This window comes from Girardinichthys multiradiatus, chromosome 2 (assembly GCF_021462225.1).
Source record: "Girardinichthys multiradiatus isolate DD_20200921_A chromosome 2, DD_fGirMul_XY1, whole genome shotgun sequence".
Classification (NCBI taxonomy): domain Eukaryota; kingdom Metazoa; phylum Chordata; class Actinopteri; order Cyprinodontiformes; family Goodeidae; genus Girardinichthys; species Girardinichthys multiradiatus.
Window position 1 is genome coordinate 46929826 of NC_061795.1, and position 25445 is coordinate 46955270.

Sequence of the window (25445 nt, forward strand, 5' to 3'; positions counted from 1 at the left end):
TTGATGAGAGACTGCTCGAGGCAAACATTTTTCCTCTCAGGGGTTCCGATGAAGCAAAAGGTGTGGCACGTAAAACTCCTCAATAGTAGCAGCTTGATCATTGGTGGATCTTTCAAAGAAAAAACAACAAATGTATGAGAAAATATAAATAATCCACCATTTTTAATGATAAAACATTCATGTGAGGGACTAAGTATTAAAATGATAAATTAGTTATTGAAGATAAACATGTTTTAGCACCATCATATCTATCAACAGGGCTGAACAACGGTTTTTGAGTGTTTCAATAATCCTTAAAGTATCGAGATTTTTCAGACTTCTAAATGAATCACAGGAATCCGATCATAACGCAGTGCAAACATTACCACAAGGTGGCAGTAATGCACCAAGTTATTTAACATTAGAACAACATTTGAAGAGTAACACAAAAAAACTATCAAAAAGCTTAAATAGATCCTGCATCTGTTTCTGGGTCATCTGTATTCCCATGTCTTTACTATGGCAACCTAAGTTGCCATTTTGTTCTTTCCTATTTCCTACTCTCGTTTCATACACATGTAAATAAACCACCAGTTTAGTTCTCCTTAACTATGGAGATAATAAGCAAAAAAAGTATTATGTTAAATTTAGCTGTACATTATTTTTTCAAAATAAAAAGTATTACACCCTGGTTCCACTTGTTGCCGTTCTGTCCTGTGCACAGTCCAGTTGACCCTTATGAAGTACGACAGATGCTGACTCCTGATCAAACTAAAATTACCCTGAGCCACCTCCTGCTGACAGATATTTATTAGAGTCACAGAAATTCATTACCTCTCAGTAGACTGTGGAAAGGATAGAAATTGACTGTACCGAAATATGGAGGCAAGCTAATCATTTCTGTAAGGAACAAGGAAACATCAACAAACCCAAAGCTACATACAACACAAAGGGCATGAAGAACAAAGCATCAAGCTCTCTGCTCTGCGTCTCTCATTATCCTCCACACACTCGTATTTTTATCTTCACACCTACTCATGTGAACACACAAATACACAGCTCACACACCTCCCTGCGCAATTAGGTCTTTATCTCAGCCCCTGCTAGCTAGACACTGTTTGTCTTGACAAAACCACACACAAACACACACACAGAGAGTGGCACAAAACCCTGTGATTTGCTTCTTTATCTCTAAGCTGTGCTTTCGCTCACTCTGCGCTGTATGTCGACAGCTCTTGGTCATGACAAAGTGCACGCTGACCGACTGCTGTCAACGCTGCTGGGATAGAGTTACTTACGCAACAACCGGTGTTTGTTGAGGGAAACATTAAAGCAGGTGAAAAGAGTGAAATAAAGAGTTAGGGTAAAATGTACCATGTGATAACAGACATAAAAAAGCATGAAATAAGATGGAGATGATCAGAAAGAAGGGATTTATTAATAGCCGAGGGCATCAGTGGTGCAGCTCCCACCTCCACACTGACTATCCCACACAAACAGCAGAAGAAGCATCAGCTGCTGTAATTTGGCTCCATTCTCGTCTTCACACCTTGAGGTCAAGCAGCAACATCCTGCACACACACACACACACACTCACGTCTTCAGCTCTGGATCTTTCAGCTCAAAAGAAGTGCAATATGCTACCTCATGTGCAATACTGGAACAACCTGTAAATATTCTTGTATATATATTTTTTTCCACCTGCACAGTCCTTTTTTTTAATAACTTTTTTATAACTTTTTATAACTTTATAACTGTTAAACTTTTTAATATTTGTTTTCTTTAATTTGCACTACTTGCCTGCACTGTTTTGTTTTGTTCTGAAAATTTCGTTGCACCCATGTGGAGCAATGACAAATAAAGAATTCTGATTTTGACGTCTGATGTCTGACTGACTTCCTGAGCCCTGCATCAGCAGGTTTCCAAGAATGGCAAATCAATGCAGATTTAGAAGACACGTATTAGATGTTAATTCTCTGCATGTTTGTTTTGGTTTGTAACAGGAAAACTCCAGTGATGACATCACACCTGTTCAAGCCTTCCTAAACTGGCTTCCTGTCCATTTCAAGTTCCAGGTTCAAATGTCACCTAGAGTCCTAATGCAGCCATCCATAGGCATCTGATGATGTTGGGGTGGAAATGGGTAAGTAGTCAGTAAAATGGGCTTGAATTTAATTGTGAAGTGGGAAAAAATTTTGCACAGTTTGGAAAGTTTTTTTTACAAGTAAAAAACTGCCAAGTATGATGTGCATTTGTAGCCACTGCCCCCGAGTCAATGCCTTGTTGAACCACCTTTTGCTGCTTCCCTTTTCCTTTGTATCGAACTGCGAGAAAGACTTATGGTTTCTTTCAACGATAGTTGTCTTTTTGCCTCTAACAGTTGTCCTGTCGACAGAATCTCTAACCTAAGCTGTGGATCTCTGGACCTCCTCCTTAGTTACTAGACTTTTCAGCTGCTTCTCTGATTAATGCCCTTCTTACACACCCTGTCAGTTTAGGGGGACGTTCATGTCTTGGTATGTCTGCAGTTGGTCCATCCTCTCTCCGTGTTAAGATGATGGGATTGAACAGTGCTTTGTGAGATGTTCAAAGCTTGGGATATTGTTATACAACCTAACCCTGATTTGACTTATCCACAACTTTCTCCCTGACCTGTCTGGGAAGAGAAGGTTGCATTGAATTAAATAAGCTATGTTGTGGTAAAGGTTGCTGCTAACAAATGCATGCCATACTTTGAAAATCATGTATACATTTCCTTCCACTTCACAGTTATACACTATTACCAACAATCCTGCTGTTAGTCTAAGGTAAGACAATTAGAGTTGAAGGTTATTCTCTCTCTTCATAATGTGACCACTCTTGTCCAAACCTCCTAACATCCCATCTTTCAGATGACGTTGGAGTGGCTAGGAGCTAGTTGCTCATTGGGAACATCTGGGCCAAATGTTCCCAATCCATGTAAACCTGGCTGTTTTCTCTCTTGCCCAAGACACCAGGCAGCTTGGAGATTCTGGCTTTACTTTTGGTTTGGCTCAGTTTGGTATCCAACCGTCCTAATTGGTGTGCAATTGCAGAGGAGGCTAATGCCTAAATCTGGTCAATGGATATCCCCCGAACAATTCACCAGTCCACCACAGGACAACACAGGGACATACAGGACAGACAACCATGCAGACACACACTCAAACCTAAAGGCAATTTAGAGAGACCAATTGACCTATCATGAATGGTTTTGAACTGTGGGAGGAAGCCAGAGCACCTGGAGAGAACCCACACATGAATGAATGACAGAACATGTTGAACATGCAGAAGGACCCCGGCCAACATTCAAATGGGCCGTTCGTGCTGCAAGTCAACAGTGTTAACAGTTGTGCCACTGTGCTTTTGGCATGTCTTCACACCAAACAACACTTGCACCTTTACTCTTTCATCCTTACAACCACCCTACACCAGATATTTACTCATGATCACGTGTTTCTATTTTGGTGTTAAACATTAGTTAACCTTTAAGGCAAGACTACAAACATCCTGATAACTCATTAAGGTGACTGTTTGGTCCTGGAGTACCTGATGTAGAAATAATAAATGACCGAACTGACTTTAGATGGCGGGGTAGAATATGCATGCATATGTGAGCCTGCACAGCTCTTATTATTATTGTAAGTGAGGAGCTTAAACGGTTGGAAACACCTGCTGTGGTGCAAATATACTCGATTAATGCGATCTTTGATCAAGTACTTAATTACTAAAATATGTGATTGCTACAGCTCTAGATTTAACAGTAGGATGAAGAGGCAAAGCAGTTGAGCTAGAGGACACTTCAGTGGACTGACACTTCTATCCCAACTAAGCTGTGGCTGGGAACTGAGGCTGACTGAAAAAACACAAAGGTAAAAGACAAATTCAATATTACTCTTTTCGTTTGTTAACAAAAACTAAAACATAATTTCATTATGACTGTATTAACTGGTCTCATTGCAGAGAATGATGACGTCAGAAATAGGGATGTTGTTGCACCGTGTATAGTTATGCATCAGTATGCTAGGCCCGTTTAAAACAGCGAAACAGTAAAACAAATAAAACTGTGAAACATTTCTTTTTAAACAGTTAATGTAAAAATGTTATTTTAATTTCAGCTTTTACACTCAGCCGCAGTTTATCCATTTTTATCTGAATCAACAGTTATACTCAGATATGTTACACACTGGTGGAAAATGTCACTTTTTCTTGGTTCAGGTCATTGGTCTGAACCTACAGATGTTTCATTTAAAGTCTCTTCTTTGCCCTAGTATTCAATAAGAATGGCGAAGCTGTCATCTTATTTTCCACAGAGTTAAATGCTACACCAAATCTGTTCATTCATCTTGTTAAAATGTGATCCACTCACAGCTTAATTGAGTTTCTGACCCTTTCTGTTCTGTTTTACGAACCTACTGGGCCTTACTCGACTATAAATGTCCATTCCAACTGTTTGAGCTATTTATCGTTCTCTAAAGGTTGCAGGGGACAATAAATGATTCCATTATAAAGAAAGCGACATCATGTCGTACCATACTAAGATTCTGATCCAACAGAAGATACACAAACATATAAATGTCTGTACAACTGTATGAATGTAAAGAATAACTCAGTATGTATATGGTTCAGTTCAGAAACAAGTTCAGCATCCTCCTCTCCTGCTCACAGCCAAACAGACATTCCACCCTCCTTTGACCCACAGAACCCACAGCTGTCCAATAATACCTCAAATTTTTTATCTTCCACCTCAGCCCTAGACCCTTCTGCTTCTACAAGTTTGCCTTCAACCATATAAGAAGATGCTGATGCTTCCTTTGCCTCCCCCTTCCACCTGTGTGCCTCAAGAAGTCAGGTGAAGATGCAACTGGAGAGACTGAATTGGAATAAGGCTGCAGGTCCAGATCATGTCAGCCCTAGAGTCCTGAGGACCTGTGCAGAGCAGCTCTGTGGGATTCTGCAGCACCTCTTTAACCTTAGCCTGGCCCAGAAGAAGGTTCCGGTGTTGTGGAAGACCTCCTGTCTTGTTCCGGTACCAAAAAAAACTCACCCATCAGTCCTCAATGACTATAGACCTGTTGTCCTGACATCTCACATCATGAAAGTCCTAGAGAGACTCCTGTTGGCCCACCTGAGTAAGCAAACAGTAAACCATCAGGACCCCCTTCAGTTTGCTTATCGCTGTGGAGTTGGAGTTGAAGATGCAATCATACACCTGCTTCAACAAACCCACTGTCATCTGGACAAAGCCAGCTGCACTGTGAGGATCATGTTCTTTGATTTCTCCAGTGCATTTAATACAATCCAACCTGATTTGCTTTGTCAGAAACCCCAGAAGACTCAGGTGGAGGCCTCAACAATCTCCTGGATCAAAGACTACCTGACAAACAGATCACAGTTTGTGAGACTGAAGGGTTGTGAGTCTAACCAGGTAGTCAGCAGCACAGGAGCACCACAGGGGACTGTACTCTCACCATTCCTCTTCACTCTGTACACCTCAGACTTCCAGTACAAGACAGACTCCTGTCATCTGCAGAAATACTCGGATGATTCTGCAGTTGTGGGGTGGATCAGAGATGGACAAGAAGCTGAGTACAGGAAGGTGGTGGATCTCTTTGTGGCATGTTGTGGAAACAATCATCTCATTTTGAACGTGAATAAAACAAAGGAGATGATTGTAGATTTTAAGATAAACAGGAATAAGTCCAACACTATTTCTATCATGGAAGAAGAAGTGGAGGTGGTGGAGGAGTATAAATACCTTGGAGTTCACCTGGACAACAGACTAGAGTGGAGATGCAACTGTGAAGCCATCTACAAGAAGGGACAGAGCAGATTGTACTTCTTGAGGAAGCTTAGGTCCTTTGGTTTTTGCAGCAAGATGCTGCATATCTTCTATAAGTCTGTTGTGGAGAATCTGATCTCTTCTACCATCATCTGCTGGGGAAGCAGCATCAGAGCCAGGGACTTAAAAAAGCTCAACAAGCTGATAAAAAAGGCTGGCTCTGTTCTGGGGACTCCTCTGGAACCTCTGGAGATCATTGTGGAAAGACGGATTCTTCATAAAATGAAGAACATTATGGAGAACCCTGAGCATCCTCTTCATGAGACTGTCCTACAGCAACAGAGTGTCTTCAGTCAGGCATCTTCAGATCTGCTGTAAGACGGAGCGCTACAGGAGATCCTTCCTGCCCACAGCCATCAGCATCTACAACGGCTCTTTGAAGAAACCTTCATAATGAGCTACAGCAACCTTTAATTTCCCTTTGGGATTAATAAAGTATTTTTGAATTGAATTGAATGTAGAACCTTGCCCTGCTCACCTCTTTCACATGCTTTAATCTATATATGGCTCCTGCATGTTGTATGCAGCATGCCTAACATTTCTCTTGCACAGAGGTCTGTTATATCTTCTCTATCTGCACAGGGAAGAGTCCTCCTGGCTCCAGCTTTGGTCATCTGCTGATGAAGAGCCTCTCTGCCAGGGGACACAATCTGCTTCACACTGGTTCGGCAGGGTTGTTAGAAGCTGCACATGCTTGCATGTAAAACCAGGCAGACAGCAGAGCTGAATAATTACAGCTCGGGATTATATCTAGGGAGACCTCATTAAATCTGTCTGCCATCATCTCTCTGTTTCACTGTCACCTGGTATCTCTATCTTCCTCTCTCCTCTGCCAACTTGCCTTTCATCCCTTCTTCATGCATCCTCTTCTTCCTCTCTGAGAAGATTTCAACACTGCACTCTCTCTCTCTGTCAGCGTCTATTCCTGTTGTCTTTCATCCTTTTCAACTCCTCCATCCTAATTATTTCTGCTTTTTTAACTCTTCTGCTCTGCCCCACTTCATTACCCAGCCTTGATCAAGTAGGGTGAGGTATGTGACGATCTAAGTTTGTAAAGGTTTAGAAAATGTTGACGAGCTGCCAAAGCAGAGAAACGTGTCATATTCTGTAAGGTACATTCTATGCATTGCAGTCCTATGCTCTTGCCCAGACACATTCATTTTATTTCATTCATTTTCCTTAAAAGAAAAAATGTAGCTGAGACTAGTTGGTCTTCATGATCACCTCAGTATTATAGTTAGCTAAAACTAAAATACCGTATTTTCCGCACTATAAGGCGCACCGGATTATAAGGCGCACCTTCAATGAATGGCCTATTTTAGAACTGTTTTCATATATATGGCGCACCGGATTATAAGGCGCATAGAATAGAAGCTACTGCAGTCAAACGTTTGACTGGGGTTGCGTTATGCATCCACTAGATGGAGCTGTGCTAAAGAGAATGTCAACAAAACAGTCAAATAAGTCAGTCAGTCAAACTTTATTAATACACTACAAACCAGCGTTCTGATAACTCCATTCACTCTCATGGTAAGATCTCCTCTACATAGAATTCTATTGAATAGAGCCAACCGCACGTTAGGAATGCATTGGAGTCTATGAAGTTGAAGTCAAACGTTTGTTAAAACGTGAAAGGGAACTTTTCCCTGATTCAGTAAACACGTAAAAGAAACAGTTTGATGCACTAAATCAAACGTTAGTACATTCACAATATGGTAGCGTTAACTGTTGAATTCTCTCGCTGCTGCTCTATTCCCATGTTCGACTGCGTAGCTGACAGCCTTGAGTTTGAACTCAGCATCGTAAGCGTGTCTCTTGAAAGTGGTGTTGGACTAGGAGTAAGCACAGTACAGGTGTTTACCGCTATTACTTTGGCGACACCCCTGACTACGGTAGCCGTAATGCTGCAAGCGGTGCGGCTTTGTAGTTTACCAGTCGTACTGAAACATTTTGACAGAGCGACGTGTACAACCAGTATGGATCAACCAATTAACCAATTGATCCATATATAAGGCGCTCCGGATTACAAGGCGCACTGTAATTTTTTGAGAAAATTAATGGTTTTTAAGTGCGCCTTATAGTGCGGAAAATACGGTACTGTTAAAACTTTACTTAGTGGTGGTGCTTATAGAAAAATCTAACTTTTTTTGATTGTCCTTTAAAAGCATCTTGGATGCAGACAGACTGAAAGCAAAGCAAGGACATTCAAACCACCAGATTAGACAAGTAGCTGTACTTTGGACTTTATAACTGAGCAAGCAAGACTTTTTGAAGATGTTCTGTCCTCACCATCTACTCAGGGAACCTACAGGAGCAGTCATGTTCTCCGGTTACTAATAGCTTCTAAGCTGCATTTCATTGATCAAACTCTGCTAATATATCCAGTAACAACGTAAGTCTCTACATGTCATGCATTCCAGCACTAAAGTAACATATTAACAAAAAGAGTCTGTAAAGCTGTCTGTTTCATGAGGTATACTCATATTACTCATGTATTACTGCAATTTATTACAGAGCAATAACAAAGTATTACAGATTACAGATTTTATTCTGGTTTAAATGTCTTAATTTATCTAATTTGTTTTAATATAGTTTTTCCATAAAGCTCAAGTACAGTGAGGCTGGCACAACCGCAGTTGTCAGGTTTAGAGGTTGTCAGGTTAGTTTGATATTAAATTTAGTTTGATCATCTAAAACATTTAAGTCTGACCCAAAAAACAGAAGTGATTAAAATGTAAAGGAGGGCACATTATTTTTCACCACACAGTTTGTGGCTTTTAAAGTTGGAACTGCAGAGAAACGTCAGACTTTCAATGCTAGAAATTCAAGTTGTAACTTGAATTACAAGTTACAACTTGTAATTCAGCAGTACCCACGCATGCACAGGAAGAACATGCAAACCCTGCACAGAATGCCTCGGCTGGGATTCAACCCCAGGACCTTCTCACTGTGAGGGAACAGTGCTAATAACTGTTCCACCATTTAGTGTGGCAGTGTTAACAAAGTTACATTGAAAACAGGCATTAAACATTATTAGTAGCCAGTATGTGTTGATGAGTGCATGTAACCTTATTTTGCAAGCTCTTGTTTTGCTTTCAGTTGCCTTTTGATGAAGAATTCTTCTAAACCCAAACTGTACCCTAAAAAACCAAGATATCAGCAACTTTATCAGCTTCTTTTTCTGTTTCTATTCCAAGGCAACTAAAATATGAAACTGTGACTAAAAGGAGGCTGTGCTTATAATGCGTTGATTCAAATTAACGACCAATGAGAATTAGTTTTGTTCAAATCAAATCCTGACTTTATTCGCACAGCGTGACCTGAGAAAATCTGTCAAACACAAAGACTATGTCTGTGCTGATATTAGGACTATATTTGCATGTATAATAAAAATGATTAGAAGTGACAGCCTTTCTAATACATCATAAAACTGAAACTATGCTGGAGTCTGCACACTGATTGCAGTGAAGGCAAAGTGTCTCTGCATAGAGAAAGAGATCTCATTGTAGCAAATGCAACATGTTTCAGGCTATCTGCCAGCTGCACTCTGCATAGTTTGGTTTTACCTCAAATATTCAATTTTAACAAGTTCATTAACATCCCAATAATAGTTGTTTGCATCATATGCTCCTCAAAGACCCTATTATTTTTGCAGTCCTGCAAACAAACAAATGTCCTGCAGTTTCTGCTGGCAGAGCACTAGAAAGAAACACACTGGTAAATATGTCAGCCAAAAAACTCTAAAGGGACTAAAAGAAGAAAACATTTTGGAGATTTTACTGAATGATTACCAAACTGTGAGGCTGACATAAAAGGAACACTTCTGCATTTCCAATAGTCAGTACAGTTACAGGAAGTCGTTGCTCCAGGAAATGTTGATAAGATCAGCATTACAGCCAGCATCATGTGCTTTGTTGGAGGAGGTTTGAATCATTCAAAGATAGGCTACCCAGATGGAAAATGATTGGAGTAATTAGACAGAGGGACGGAGGTGGATAGAACGAATCAGGGACACAGCTTTAATCAGATCACTTCAGATTTAATATTAAATGGAATTATCCATTATTATTCATTTTCTGTCTTTTCATGATTCAATATTAATGAATTACTTGGAAGGAAATGAGAACCCAGTTTTTGATGAAAATAAAGAAATTCCATGGATCACAACAGAATCTATTTGAAACATCAGTCTGGTAAAATCTGTGGAAATTACTCTCCATTGTTCATTTGGATTCTTAGAGGTGTCATTCCTCTAATCTGGAAAAATTTCTCTTTTTAACACCCTGGATTTCTAAAGCTACTCTGTCTAACCTTGGTTACTGCCAAGGTTGTCATATTCCACAACCAGAATAAATGTGCACGCCACAGAAAATCCGTTTTTGCTTTAACAGACCCATGCATATAAAAACCCACGCAATCAGCTATTTTAGGTGAAGTCTTCATACTTGACTATAGTTTACCTGAAGAATCAGTTACAGGAACAATAGGGTTACAGGCAGTGGCTGGAGCATCTATCAGTCAGAATAATGAGTGAAGGTCTCCAGACACAGAGGAGATAGACTGACTGAACATCAGTATGAACACCTGACAGAGTTTGCAACACATCACATTTCTGGTGTGGCTGTGGTTGTCTACCATGCAGTTGTCAGGCATGTGGGGAATACAGATGTCTCTGTGGCCCAGGGGTGAAACTAATGGCAATATGAATGCACCATGCAGTGTTAGATGCACAATAAATGATCCACTGTGCATGATGAATCTCAATAAGTGTTTTGGCTGACTGTTGGGTCCTTTAGCATCTGCTAGATGACATAATTGCTCCACTATTCAAGATCTTCCATACCTTTGCAAACCAAATCATTACATATTTATCACTTGTCTGGATGTTTATTAATCTACTGCACCTTTAGAGGATAATCACAGCCACTGAACCTTTCACATATCACAGTACTGGCAAAAACTTTAATGAATGTCATTAGGATTTTCAGGGATATGCCAAACCAAAGTACAGCACAATTGTAAAGTGGAGTGAAATTTCTACATGGTTTTGCAAACTTTTAACAGATAGAAATCTAAAAAGTGTGGCATGCATTTGTTTTTTAGCCACCCTGGGTCAGTACGGTGTAAAACCTTTTTTCACTGCAGTTACAACTGCAAGTCTTCTGCAGTATATCTCCACGAGCTTTACAGATCTAGACATACACTTTTGCTCATTCACAGGTGGACTTCCAAAGGCTCAATGGATTTTATTCAGTGGCTATAGGGTGAAGGAGGCTAAATATAAATGCACGCCACACTTCTCATATTACAATTAGTAAAATTTTCTTATAAAACAATGTATCCTTTCTCTTTCTCCCGAACAATTGTGCTCTACGTTGTGATGGTTAATCATATAAATTCCCACCAAAACACATTGAAGTTTGTGGTTGTAATGGGACAAAAGGTGTATGTCTAAATAGGACCATCCTTTCAAGGCATTTAAGTTTTTTCAGTGAGGTTAAATTTAAAAGACTAAACTTCAAATTTTCTATTTGTATGTGTACTGAGGCAAAGGTTTAAAAAGGCGTAGACAAGTAAATAAATTGGCCAACAATTCTCAGAAGATTAAATTGTTGCTAGCTATAACTTATTATAACAGGACTGGACATGATGTCGTCAGAATTTATGATGTTAAAAACATGCAGCAACTGTGATAAACTTCCCATAAAAAGAACAAACGATGGGGTGTGGCTTGGTGTAGTGGTACAGCAGCCGCCCCATCTACAGAGGCCATCAGTCCTTGATGCAGCCGGCCGGAATTCAAACCCTGACCTTGAGACATGTGCTGCATGTCTTCCCCCTTTCTCTGACAACATCCTGTTTAATTAAAATGTTTAAAAACATACAAACAAACAAACAAAATCCAGTCTCCATTATGCCATCTGAACATTTGCAATCCAAAGTACTTTTAAAATGGCCCTAATGCACAATTTTCCTGGAACCTCTGTCCTGACTTAGGTGTGATCCAGACCTCCCTTCCTCCAGCTACAAACCAAGCCACAGTCACCATCAGCTGACTCCAGATCAGCTGAGTAGGGTCAGAATGAAAGGATTCCTTTGTCGTTCCGCTATACGAACAGACATCAAATCTGCCAAATAGGTCTAACACTAACACACCAACACAGAAGAACAGAGGAAAGAAGGAACACACACTCTCCTTAAAGTGTGCAAAGGCGCACATACACAGCAACCTACCACACGTTGGTGTAACAAAGGAGCTTTGTGTTTCATAAAAGCCCTGATTAGAACATAGACCACACACACAGTCATAGTGCTGAGCAGATCTCACACAAACAGAGACAGTTCACAGTGAAAACAGAGTATAGAGGGACAGAAGAAAGAACATTCACGCAGTTCAGGTCTTAGTAAGAGGTTTTTCAGGAGTCTCTGTTGTAAATTAGAAATAGACAAGAATGACACAGAGGACAGTGATCTACTTTGACAAAGAAGTGTATTTTTCCAGTATGGGGGACATCATTTGCAAATTTTCAATGGAATCAACGAGTTTTACAAAAAGTAATTTTCAGTATTGATGACCACGGACATATTTGCTTAATACATTCAAATCTTGCTGGTCAGACCAGCACCTCTTTGTGTCTTTTCGCAATTACAATCCTGATTGAAAAAAAACAAACATGTGGGGGTCCTCATGGCTCCAGTCTTGGGCACTTTTTATGCTATACAAAACCCCTACCCCTCAAGTCTGATTATAGTGTATTAGAACCTCTCTTCAGATACCTACACTGATATCACAAAGCTTTATGTTTCTGTTTCATCACATTTTCACAGTACCTTATAATCAATGATGAAGTGTGAAATGTCAAAGGTAACTTCTTTTGGTCCCAGATACGTCAACAAGTTCAGAGATCAGCAACCACATAAAGTCAAATAAAATCTTAAAGTCTTAAAAATGCTGCCAGAATGGATGCAATGGTGGCACAGGGGTAGCACGCGTGACCCATGTTCAAAGGCCTTTGTCCTCAACGCATCCTGTTGCGGGTTCGAGTCCCAGCCTGGTGACTTTTAATGCATGTCTTCCCCCTCTCTCTAAACCCCATTTAGATGTGTCCGTACACCAACACATCCAACATCTCCTTAGCTTCCTCCGAAGTTCAGAAGGAGACCCATAACAACCCACCCATTTAAATCAGGTACTTTGACTAATAGGTGGAAATGCCTTGTTGCTGAAAACGCTATATAAATAAACTTGACTTGACTTGTATTTGTCTCAGTAAAAATATGAGAATTGGATACAAAGATTTAATGCACATGTTGAACATGCTAAATGTAGGCTAAACATTTAAAATAATCAGCTATCACCATGCCTCACATTTATATTACAGCTATCCAAGGTAGCCAATCAGGTCAGTGCAATGTTGAGCACACCCACAGATACCTGTAGCCAATGAACAACAAGCATTAGGTTGATGGACTGATTCAGATGAGCAGATTGAATTATTGCCTCACACAACCACTCTCTCTGTTTACTGATTCATCTCTGAAAAAGGAGGCTAATAATTACTGCAGAGAACAGAGTCCAGGAGCAGAGCGACCTTTGCCCCCCCAGTCCATAACAACCCTTCTCTCAGCTCTCTGGCACTTCCTCCATCTTGCTTAATAATTGAGAACATGTTATTTCACCCACTGGCCTTTCTTAGCTTAGAACGCCTCCGGTTGCTCCTTTTTCCCCTTCAGCAGCCTCTTCCACCTCACTTCACCAGCCTCTGAAAGAAAAAAATTCAATTTTCCTGTCCGCTACGTTGAGCTGTCCTCTTTCTTTTTGCAGTTGTATCACTCCTCTGTCTTCATCCTTACATCTACCACTATGTCAAACTTGGAGGAGAAAATAATTACTGGGGATATTCTGACTTTGCTATTTTAATCCAGTTCTGTGCTTTGAACATTTATTTTCTGTCGTTAAATTCTCTCTTTCTGTCTCCTTCCAGCTATATCCACCCCTTTGCCACTCAGTATGAAACATAACCACCTTTTCTCCTCCATGTTCCCTCTCCTTCCCTCTGTTCATTCTCCTGTTCTGAGGCTTAAACCTAATTATCTCCTGCGGTAGGGAGAGAAGCCGCACACGCACGGTGGGAACAGCCTGTGGGAAGCGATGCAGCCGTGAGGGATGGACAGCCTTTGTTCTCCCTTCGGCCAGTCGCCTCCGATTACGTCAGTGAGGCCCAAACTCACACTGAGCGAGAAAGCCGTAGACAGAAAAAAAGCAAAACAGAGGATAGGGGCTTAATTTGACATCTTTACTTGGGTCATAATGCAAGACTGGGCAAAGGTTTGTGGTCTTCACTGCTGAGGAAGTCTAATTAAAATAATTAGATGGAAATATGTCAAGGCTGGTTCAATTTATTATCAGGTGAGTTTATTAAGTGGCACAACCAGCTGCCTTTAATCAGTCCGGAGAAGTCTCGTGCCTCTTCTGAAATACTTTCATACTCTGCAAGTAACAACAGTTTAACAAATTCCACATCAGATGTCCTTCAAGAGCTCTGATCAAACTGAAATATACCCTGAAATATAACAGCACAGTCAAACCTCAGTTTGTGCACAAACAGGTTCAACTGAGCTTGTTTATGAGTTTGGTTAACTGTTTTTGAGAACTTTGTACAATCCTTTTTTCCAATGATGATCTCAAACTGAGGTCTTACTGCATGAATTTCTGTGATCTCTCTAGCGCAAACATTCACCATTTTTATGCGGAACAGTTCCAGCAGTTACCTTCAAAAGCAAACGTTTGGCGACTGCTGTGTCCAAGTGTAAGTTTCCACATACATTTCAAGCATAACAGCCTAAATATCTCTTTATGGACCCAATATTCATAATTTTCCCCTAACTTTACTTTTAACACTAACTGAAGGCTCGTTGTGTCATTGTTTCGATAAGCTTCTGCAATGTCACAAGATTTATTTCCACCCAGTGTTGCATTAATTTTTCACCAAGATCTTTCATTGATGATGGTAGAGTCTGACCGCTGCACAAAGCCTCCTCCAGCACATCCCAAAGATTCTCAATGGGGTTGAGGTCTGGACTCTGTGGTGGCCAATCCATGTGTGAGAATAATGTCTCATGGTCCCTGAACCACTCTTTCACAATTGGAGCCCGATGAATCCTAGCATTTTTATCTTGGAATATGCCAGTGACATCAGGGAAGAAAAAATCCATTGATGGAATAACCTGGTCATTCAGTATATTCAGGTAGTCAACTGACCTCATTCTTTGAGGATCACTTCACCTGCCTCTCTTCTTACCCTGATGCGCCCATCACTCTGGAACAAGGTAAAGCTGGACTCATCAGACCATATGACCTTCTTCCATTGCTCCAGAGTCCAATCTTTATGCTCCCTAGCTAATTAAAGCCACTTTTCCAGTTAGCCTCAATGATTAGTGGTTTTCTTAAGGGTACACAGCTGTTCAGTCCCAGTCCCTTGAGTTCCTTCACATTGTGCGTGTAGAAATGCTCTTACTTTCACTATTAAACAAAGCCCGGAGTTCTACTGATGTTTTTCTTTGATTTGATTTCACCAAACGTGAAGTGGTCACCAATCACGATCATTCAGGATTTTTTTCCGGCTACATTTCTTCTTTGAAAACGATGGATCCCCACTGTCCTTGCAGTTTTTAATAATGCGTTGGACAGTTCTTAACCCAATTTTGGTAGTTTCTGCAATCTCCTTAGATGTTTTCTCTGCTTGATGCATGCCAATGATTTGACCCTTCTGAAACAGACTGAAATCTTTTCCACGACCACAGGATGTGTCTTTCAACATGGTTGTTTAAGAAATGAGAAGCAACTCATTGCACCAGTTGGGGTTAAGTGTATTAAGGATTAAATTGGATGAATGTTGTCTGAATTCAGAGTTGGGAATCAAACCCAGGACGGCTGCGTGGAGGACTATAATCTCTGTATAAGGAGCGCCTCTTCTACTAATACACCATGCAAAGCCCCCTAATAAGTCAGGTTTAAAGCCAATATTCTAACAAATAATACACAAGATAACTAGTTGATCTGAAGTATCAGTTTAATAAGTATAGTGATGTCACGTTTGGTGATGTCACTTTGCAGCACACTTCTCTGTCAGTAGCCACACTAGCCGTGGGTACTGTGTGTGAAGGATGCAGGCTTTGACATCAAATTAAGTGTAAAATTTATGCTAAGGTGACATTCCAGTGTTAACCAAAGGAGACATAGACAACACAAAAAGATCACTCATTTTTACAAATTGTTTTGCAGAGTTTATCACCGGCATTCACTCCTTTTTAGCTGTGTGGGTATCTATCACCGAGGTTCTTCCATGTAATGGTGAGAAATGACATCCCTCCTTAAAATGTTACTGTTTGCTGTCCCATGACCAACCTATGCCCAGGAGGTGTTCCAGAATGCCACTGAAGTTGAAACAAGACCAACAATCGTACATAAAAGTAATCAATGAGTTTAAATTATTTACATTTTAGTTCCTTCTTGTTTCATGTTCTTGTGCATAAATATACACTGTGTAACCAATGATGAATCTCCATGACAACAACAGATTGCTACATTTGCATAGACAACATTAAAGCATGGAGCCACCCTGCCATGTTTCAAAGGTTCAGGGTGGTGGTGTTGATGTAACGGTGTCGGAGATATTCTGTAGGCACCTTTGTACCAAGTGTGCATAAACACCACAGGCTGAGTACTGTTGCCAACACTATCCATCCCATAGGGTACTCATCTTCTAATGGCTACCTCCAACACAATACTGCACCATTTCACAAATCAGCCGTCATCTCAAACATTTGCCTTGAAGATAACAATTTGTTCAATATCCTACAATGCCCTCCACAGTCAGATCTCAGTCCAATAGAGTATCTGTGTATTGTGGTGATACAGGAGATACACATGATGTATGTACAGCAGACAAATCTGCAACAATCGTATGGTGTAATCATGTTCACAGACCAAAATCTCTGAGGAATGTTTCTGGCACCTTGTAGAATATTCTCATGACATTGAAGCAGTTCTGAAGCCACAAAGGGGGTCTTACCCAGTATTAGCGATGTGTACCTAATAAAGTGGCCGGTAAGTGTATGTAACATTTATGAAGCAATACAAATCTATTGGGTTTGCAACCTCAGTGGACATAAACTATATTGTCATTTCCTACTATCAGCTAAAATTAAGGTAAATGATTGACAGAGTTCTGTTGTTAGGACAACTTCAGATTTTTCAGTGAACAAATACTGGTGCATATTTGGTGAAAATGTTCCCAACAATCCAAGCATTTAGATGTCATTATCTGGAGAGAAGACAACCCATACTGCAGCGATTCCAAGACTATAAACGGTGTTTATGGTATGACATCCTCTGTTTATATTGCTTTATGCGGGCGGAAGTCTGTTAATGATTGAAAGAGGAGTTGCCTTAGGAATATAATGAACATTAAAAAGAGGTCAGCGGTGACTCTTATGTCTACCTACAGCCCTGGAGAAACCAAAGGGGAATAATCCAGAAGACAACGGACTGTACAAAGCTGGTCCTGGTGACTAAATGAGTTAATGCCTTCTCATCCTCCGTCAAATGACTGCACTTCTACCTCTCATGGCATATGATTTAAAACTTTGCAGTCTAACAAATAAATATTTTATGTTTTAAGCAGCCAACATCCAATGAAATTCAATGAATTTAGTCTAATTTATGGGTAGTACTCTTTATAAGGGCTTGGTAAGGACATTACTTTATCTAACCCAGTTCTGTTTTTTTATGCATTTCTCTTTAGCTCCTACAACTTTTGCAACCACCCATTTTCTTTAGAAATTGAGGAAAAACAAACCGTTTCATGACCAAAAGGCTGTGATATGGTTGCATGAAACATATCATGGCATTTTATGGCCATCTATTCAGCTTCAAATCTCAGTGTGTATTCAGTCTTATTTATTTGTGATGTCACTCACCAAATCAGCTGCACATTTCAGAAATGTTGCCATTTCATCCAGCTGTTATATAAACATGACCGCCTTTATCATCTCCTCTTTATAATCACATGATTGTTGCCACTATATTTGCTAATTAAATGCTTCGTTGTCAATTTCTTACAGACAATATTTTTTTCCCTTCCAAGAACTCCAAAAAGCATTCTCCTATTTCTAAGATCTCCAACTCTTATATGTTCAAAGGTCCAGATTCAGACTACAAACAAAATCTGTAATCACCAACACCAGAAACACTAAACTAGTTTTCTATTAGATGAGTTTTACAGTCAGCACCGGTTTGAAACTAGGCCTGGCCCAGTCACTGGTACCGAATTATACCAAGCCAAAACCACAAAACAACTTATTTCTAAGGTTTAAAATCCTTAAAATGAGATGCCAAGATAGGTTGCTCTGCTGGTCTGCTGGCTGAGCTTCAGGTGCTCACTGACTTTAAGTGTAAAAATATAAACTTCACAAGAAATAAAATTAAATAAAAGACAAATGGAAAGTATGTAAAGCTATTTTTTATTATCTAAAGAAAAAGAAAAAAAGTTTTTAATGGTGTCTCTCAGGGGTCAGTATTAGAACCACCTCTCTTTGTTCTTTAGGCTAATAATGTTGACACATGCTGATGACTCAGTTATGTACCGTTTAGTATCTACACCCAGTCTGGCTCTCACTCAGACACAGTTGGCTTTTAATCCTGTACAATCACACTTTTGCTACTTGTTTTAAACTCAGAAAAAACTAAACTCATGCAAAAATTCAATTTCACTTATGCATGAATGAACCTGTATAAATCATTGTAGCTTTAATAATCATTATGATGTATAGATTAGGCAGTGGTAATACTATTTGTTACATTTCTGCTTCTAAAAGAAAGCAGTCGAGGAAAACCTCCCTACATTTCTAGAGTTCTGCTGGAGCACTGTCTGAGTCACTCTTCAATGAGATGATAATGAGTTATTGTGACTCTGACGGTATCACCTCATTAAGCGAGAAGCTGTGTTGCAAGTTGTACAGAGTCAACATCAGACCACAGCTAAAAGCACATTTAAAGAATCTATTACCTAAAAACAAAATGAACTCAGTTAAAACCAACAGCATCTGTGATCGACACAATTCTTGTACAGAGTGGAAATGGACGGCTCACATCCCCTCACTGGGATCAGACACACAGCTGTGACACACCATTAAATCTAATCCACTGGCGTGAGTGGCTTCTTCACATACAGAGACACCCACTGCCAAGGTGCTGGGAATAACACCATAATTCCCACCGGAAATGTTAAGGACATCCCTTTCAAACATCTATGACTAAATATTTGAGGGAAAAATGTCTATTAGTTAGGTAACAAAATTATTTATACTTATTGTCCTCCACAAGCATCCAAAGCAACACAGTAATTTTAACACTCAGGAACTTCTTTCTGTGTAGATTTAGGGAAGCCACTGGGAACACTCATCATTCAATCAGCACCAGTGATGCTGAGATGACCACTAGCAGCTGTGAAACAGGTTCATCTAGGGCCACCAAGTCATGAATAGAGAAATGTGTCACATTATGACCACAGCCAAAGCCCATTAAGGGCTAAAACATTCCACGTCATCACACAGCATCTGAAAAATTACGCAGCATAGGAGGGTGAAGGAAAACCGTCTGTCACGACTGAATTACCGATCACAAAGGGTGGAAGGGTGGCCCAGCATGTCACTGATGCAGCAGAGCCATGTGCATCTGGCTTTCACGAGAAACTCCAGTAAATCCTGTTGGTTTATTATGGGATTACTGCACTGATACAGTAACTACAAAAATACTGGGAAAGGGAAAGCATGCCAAGGATCCAGAAAGATCTCCACTAAGTAGCACAGGTAAGTCCCTACAGAAATATCATTAAGTACATCATCATGATACCATAGGAGATATAATTACCAGGCAGCTTTAATTAAGACACTCAAACAGGTGAAGGTTCAGTCTCTGCAGAAGTAAATCAGAAGCACTGGGTTGGTTTTAAATCAGAACTTACCCCTGATCAGTGAGGACAGCTTAACACCTCAAGATGAGAGGAAAAATCCAGTTATTACAGACTCTCTAAGTCCGACCACACCTAAGCTGTTTTTTTTTTTTGTTGCATGGTTCTACATGGCTTCCAAACGTCCAAACTTTTCCTGACTCAGATTGGATCTGGATTTCTGCTGATTACTTTAACAACTCTCTGCACATCTGAATACAAAGCATTTCTGCTTACAAACTCACAGGGTACTTTGGTTTTATTATCTGTATACTCCACAAACCATCAAACAACACAGCTGTGGGTGGCTTCTGATCTAGCTGTGTAATAAAGGGCGTTTTCACAGTTTTGCACCTTTTTAGGCATCTGAACAAAATAAAATAAGCTCTATTTTAAAGTCTGTAGTCTCGAGGCATCATGATGATAGAGAGAAAAGAAAGACGGAAGGGAAATGTGGGTTAGCTGCAATCAATATCCTTATCGCTATATTCAGCAATATCCCAACGTCATGTTTTCATCTTATTGCCTAACCCTAGCAGTCAAGAAGTCAATTATCCCTTTTTGTGATTTTTAATTGTGTGCGCATTTATCCATAATACAAATCAAGACACAGATAGCTCAAATGTTAAACTCAAGTTGTAAAACCAGCATAAATTGTGTAATTTAAACAGAAATCAGTGTAAAAAGTACTTAATTTTTAGAAATTCTCGTGTATATTATAAAGAAAAGATAACAAGGCATGAAGTCTGGAAAAAAGTCTGAAACTGTTTTAATGAAAAGAAAAAAAATGAAAAAGACTGTAAACTGTTACTGGAACCAAACATTTTTCTGATATTTTTTTCCCCTGCTTCGTCAAAATAGTGGTCCCTCATGTCATTCCCCAAAGGCCGATGTCCTGCATATTTTACATTTTCCCCTGGTTTGGCCCACCAGCATCAAATGAATGGGTCATTACCAGGCCTCTGCAGAACTTTATAACATGCTGAGGAGGTAACAGTCATCAAAATTAGCTGTGCTGGTCTAAAACATGCAGGACATTGGCCTTTGAGGGCTGGAGTTGGACACCACCAGCAGTATGGAAAACAATGTTGTTTTCTGAAGTGGTTTGTTAAAGATAATTGGGTCCGGAGCAACGGGTCTGGAAAAGCTGACAGATTTCACTACATCTAGAAAAGAGTTCATAAACCTCGTCCATATAACTGGGGGTATTAGCAGCCTTCCTGCCTGTGGAACAAAGCTACCTACCAGTCAGATCAACTAACCGTTCAATCACAAGCAGGCATGATTTTATCATCTGTACTAGAGATGAACACATCAGTCCACCAGTGTTCAGAATGAGCCAGTTTTTGATTGATCTACTCTTATTGGGGACCTGAAGGTCAAATTCTGAAGAATATTTTTCTATGAATGAATCAACCAAGAGTAAGTACTGTGATGCAGTGTTTTTTAATAAAGAAAATCCTGATCAAACATTGAACCGGCTGCATTATCACTTTGCTAAACATGGAGGAAAGCTGGACACTTTCTTCTAAACAGCAGATAATGAAAAACTGCAGCTCTGTCAAAGTTCTCAAGGTGTTTAACATGTGGCAGGAAGGTTAGAAACTGCTCCTTTGCACTGCAAAATCAATGAACAAGCAACATTCAGAAGATGACGTGGGGAAATTACAGGACCTCAGAAAAGGAGACTTGGATTCAGGACTTCGTCAGGAGAGGTTTTTTTCCTGAACACTCCTTAAACCTTAAACCTTTTTACATTTTGCCACATTACAACCACAAACTTTAATGTATTTTAATGGAGTAAATATGTTGTGTATTAATATTCACCCTTCCCTCTTTACTCTGATATCTTAATGTAATCCTTAAGTGCATCAAACTACCTTCAAAAGCCCATTAAGTAGTAAACATTACTGTGTAATTTTATCTCAACATAAATGAAACTGTTCTTTTTCTGGCCTCAGAGGTTTGTTAAAAACATTACAGAACAAACAGAACCATGAAGATCAAGGAACACAGCAGACAAGTCAGAGAGAGGGTTGTGGTTTAAAAGCAACAGCCAAGAGGCCACTGGTAACCTTACAGAAGCTGCAAAGATCCACAGTTCAGGTGGGAGAATCTGTTGTCATGTCAAATATAACATAGAAAATAAAATAGAGCTCCAAACATCTGACCATTGTTAAAGAATTTAATACCATTGTTGTAAAGAAGTCACATTTAAAATTGTCCGCTAGTACCAAAGGGGCACATCATCTGCATAGTGAGACATGAGGGTGGAAGGATCATGCTGTGGGAATGCTTTTTCAAGCAGAGACAGGGATATTGGTTGAAGTTGAGGGGAATATGGATGGAGTTACAGTAAATACAAGACAATCATGCAGAAGACTTGAGACTGAGGTGGAGGTTCATCTTCTAGTAGAACAACCCCAGGCATACAACCAGTTCCACAATGGAATAATTTAGATTAAAGCATATTCATGTCAGTCTAGTCAAAGTCCAGACCTAAGACCTTGACTCAAGGGGGCTGAATACAAATGCACACAACACTATCATTGTCCCACAACTTTACAATTACAATTGTGCTGGTTTTTAGGTCCCAACAAAATCTGTGGTTGTAAAATAACAAAATGTGGTAAAGTTCATGTAGTATGAATACTTTTGAAAACTACTGTGTCAGATTCTGAAGAAAGTGGGCTTTTACCAAATAGGGGCCAAATGATTCACCCACCAAGATGAAAGAGACAGGAAAAGGAAGGAGGCATTGCAGTGCGGTTCTATGAAACAAAAGCAGTTGAAATTGCAAAACTGAGCTTTTGCAGTAGTTTGGTCTCCCAAGCACTGAAGGTTCAGCACAGCAGTGACAACACCTTGTGGTCTACATTAACTGAGCTCTTCCTCACTGAGCTGTTCTAGGATTTATTGATCAAACCAACTGAATTTCTACATATCCACACCCATCCGTGTGCCTCTTCCCACTCAGAGCAGTGTAAGTTTCAGTGACAATGTTCTGTGGAGTCAAAACAATTGACCTGCAGGCCATGAAGCTGCAGATGCAGATTCACTGAAGACTTGTACTGTGCATTTATAGATTAAAAACCATAGAAGGAGACAAAGAGGAAATGGAAGGATGAGGGGAACCTTTACAGAGTTATTGGACCATGATTATGGAGGACTTACTTCATCTGTTTGACGATGGTGCTTTTCCCTGACTCTCCGGCCCCTGAGGGAGAAAGACAGAGGAAATCAGTGTAAACAGGGTGTGTGTGTGTGTGTGTGTGTGTGAGATCGACACAGGGGAGGAAGAGGAGGGAGTGGGAGGAACAGAGAAAGAAATGGGAGCTACAGCCATTTCAAACATGAAGCTGAGCAGCAGGGGGTGAAGATTAAAAGGATGGAGAAAGTGGCTACACCTTTCAATTCGTTTTATCTCTCCACCCTCCATCTTGTGAGCTTGACAGATTAAATCCTTTAAGGTTAAGTTCCCTAAAAGAAATAATGATCTGAGCCAACACTGCTGCTGCTGGAAGCTGCCATTTTTCCCATTTGCAGTTCCCACTTCTGTTGGTTCTGTGAACATTTTACCACCTGCCACACCTTTCTGATTATTTAACTATGCACATCCATTAGAATGGGATTAGAGAATGTAGGGTGTATTTTAGAAAATGACAATTTAATACGCCCACCGTTTCTATTTCTCGTCGTGTTTTATTTATCTTACTGGGGCGTCGTGTTTCTGATGTAATTTTAGCCCATTTTCCAGCAAAGCTCGCCCAGTCCTCCACACCATCACTGCCTATCAGCAGCGCCACACCTTCCACAGCACCGGCTGCTTCATTTCTCGGCCTTGCGGCTGGGTCTTACCGAGCAGCAGCAGTTTGACATCTTTGGCCGCAGTCATTCCGTCCTCCTTCAGGTTCTTCTCGATGGCTTTGCTCCGGTCCAGAGCCGCCCTCTCCTCTGCGCTCAGGGTACATCCCATGGTTAGAGAACACAGCTTGATGGCGTTACAGGTACCAGGATTCACGCAACGAAAACGCAACAGATCAGCGGATTTATATCAGAGGCTGAAAACAATCTGATTGCAGATCCTTAAATCGTGTGAATGTATTTCCACCTTTTCTGAGCTCTGCCTTCGACCCCTCTGTTTCTCTCTGGGCAGCTCCTTCTCTCACAAACCGGGCGCAGACGCTCCGTTAAAGCATTAAATCAGCGATCCTCTCGGGTTGATCCACAGCGCAGAAAGCAGAAGAAAGCAGCACGGTGGGGCCACCGCAGCTTGCTTCGTGTCCGTTCTCCTTGCGTCTACTGACAGTGAATCTTCCCTTCGGATCTCGTCTCGTCGGCACTGGTTTGGTTGCTTACTGGGCGGCGGTGAGCTGCGCTCGCATCGTTTGGTTCCTCCTGCGGTTGGCGCACAGCAGACCGTTTACTCCGTTCGGCTGCTCCGGGGCGCGCTGCGGGGACTCGTTCTGTACCTCTGCTGCCTCCCGGTAGCTCCGGTAAGGGCTCGATCTCCTCCGTTAGTTCACTCGTTTACTTGAAGCTTGTTGACGTCATGGCAGTAACAGTTAGTGTCCAACCGGTCCCAGTGGCGCAGCCTGGTGGTGCAAAGTTATACTGGTGCATCACAATAAATTAGAATATCATTTCAAATGTTCAAGTATTTTAATGATTTGGTTTCAAAACGAAAATAATGCATTTCCCTGTTTGTTTGTGTGTGTGTGTCTTTATTTGTTTAGGGAAAGTGATAAGATTATAGCAAATCCAAACCCAATATTCAGTTTGTCTAAAAATTTGAATAAGACATAACATGAATGAAATATTATTTTCGTGCAGAATGCTTGTTTTTAACTTTCATGGGGAATACTGCTGACATATTTGGCCAGCAGACAGGAGAATTAGCCACAAAAGGTCACTCCTGGCTGTTCAGAGTGCCGTGTCCAACCATATTAATGGGAAGTTTAGTGGAAGGTAAAAACCTAGTAGAAAAATATGCAAAAGAGACTATGGTAACTGCAGCCTCGAACAAAGCGAAATTGAAGCCAAGCCCATCTAGGAATTTAAGGCAGATACACAAGGCGTGGAACTGTGATTGTTCTCGTTTTGTTTGAAAGTAAATTTTTGCATTTCATTTGAAAATCAAGGTCCACAAGTCTGGAGGAAAGTGGAGAGGCACAGAATCCAAGTGATTAAAGTTCAGTGGTAAGTTTCCACGATCAGTGATGATTTGGGAAGCCATGTCATTTGCTATTCATTGTGTTTTATCAAGTCCATAGTTAGCACAGCTGTCTACCAGGAACTTTAGACCATTTCATTCTTTCCTCTGCTGACAAGCTTTATGGAGATGCTGATTTCATTTTCCACCAGTACTTGGTACCTGTCCACTCTGCTAAAAGTGCCAATACCTGCTTTAATCACCATGGTAACACCAGCAAACTGTCTTGACCTAAACCCAGTGGAAAACCTCCAGGTGAATCTCAGTTATTTAGAATTTCTTTGAAAGTTGATTTATTTCAGTAATTCAATAAATAGAATAGAGCTCATGTTCTATTGATTTATTCAACACCAAGTGAAATCTGTTTCCATCAACTTTAATT

The 25445-nt window shown here is 40.4% G+C and overlaps 1 protein-coding gene across 1 annotated transcript in view; it reads right to left on the bottom strand.

Moving 5' to 3' along the window:
• gnao1a (guanine nucleotide binding protein (G protein), alpha activating activity polypeptide O, a) overlaps nt 1-24399 on the bottom strand; it is a 133110-nt gene extending 108711 nt beyond the window's left edge. Inside the window, exons 1-2 of the mRNA XM_047351824.1 lie at nt 23710-24399; nt 23026-23068 (exon numbers count right to left, since the gene is read on the bottom strand). Coding sequence (XP_047207780.1) covers nt 23026-23068; nt 23710-23827 — 161 coding nt within the window. The 5' untranslated portion in view covers nt 23828-24399. The remainder of the gene's footprint in view (nt 1-23025; nt 23069-23709) is intronic.
• Between the last annotated feature and the right edge of the window lie 1046 nt (nt 24400-25445).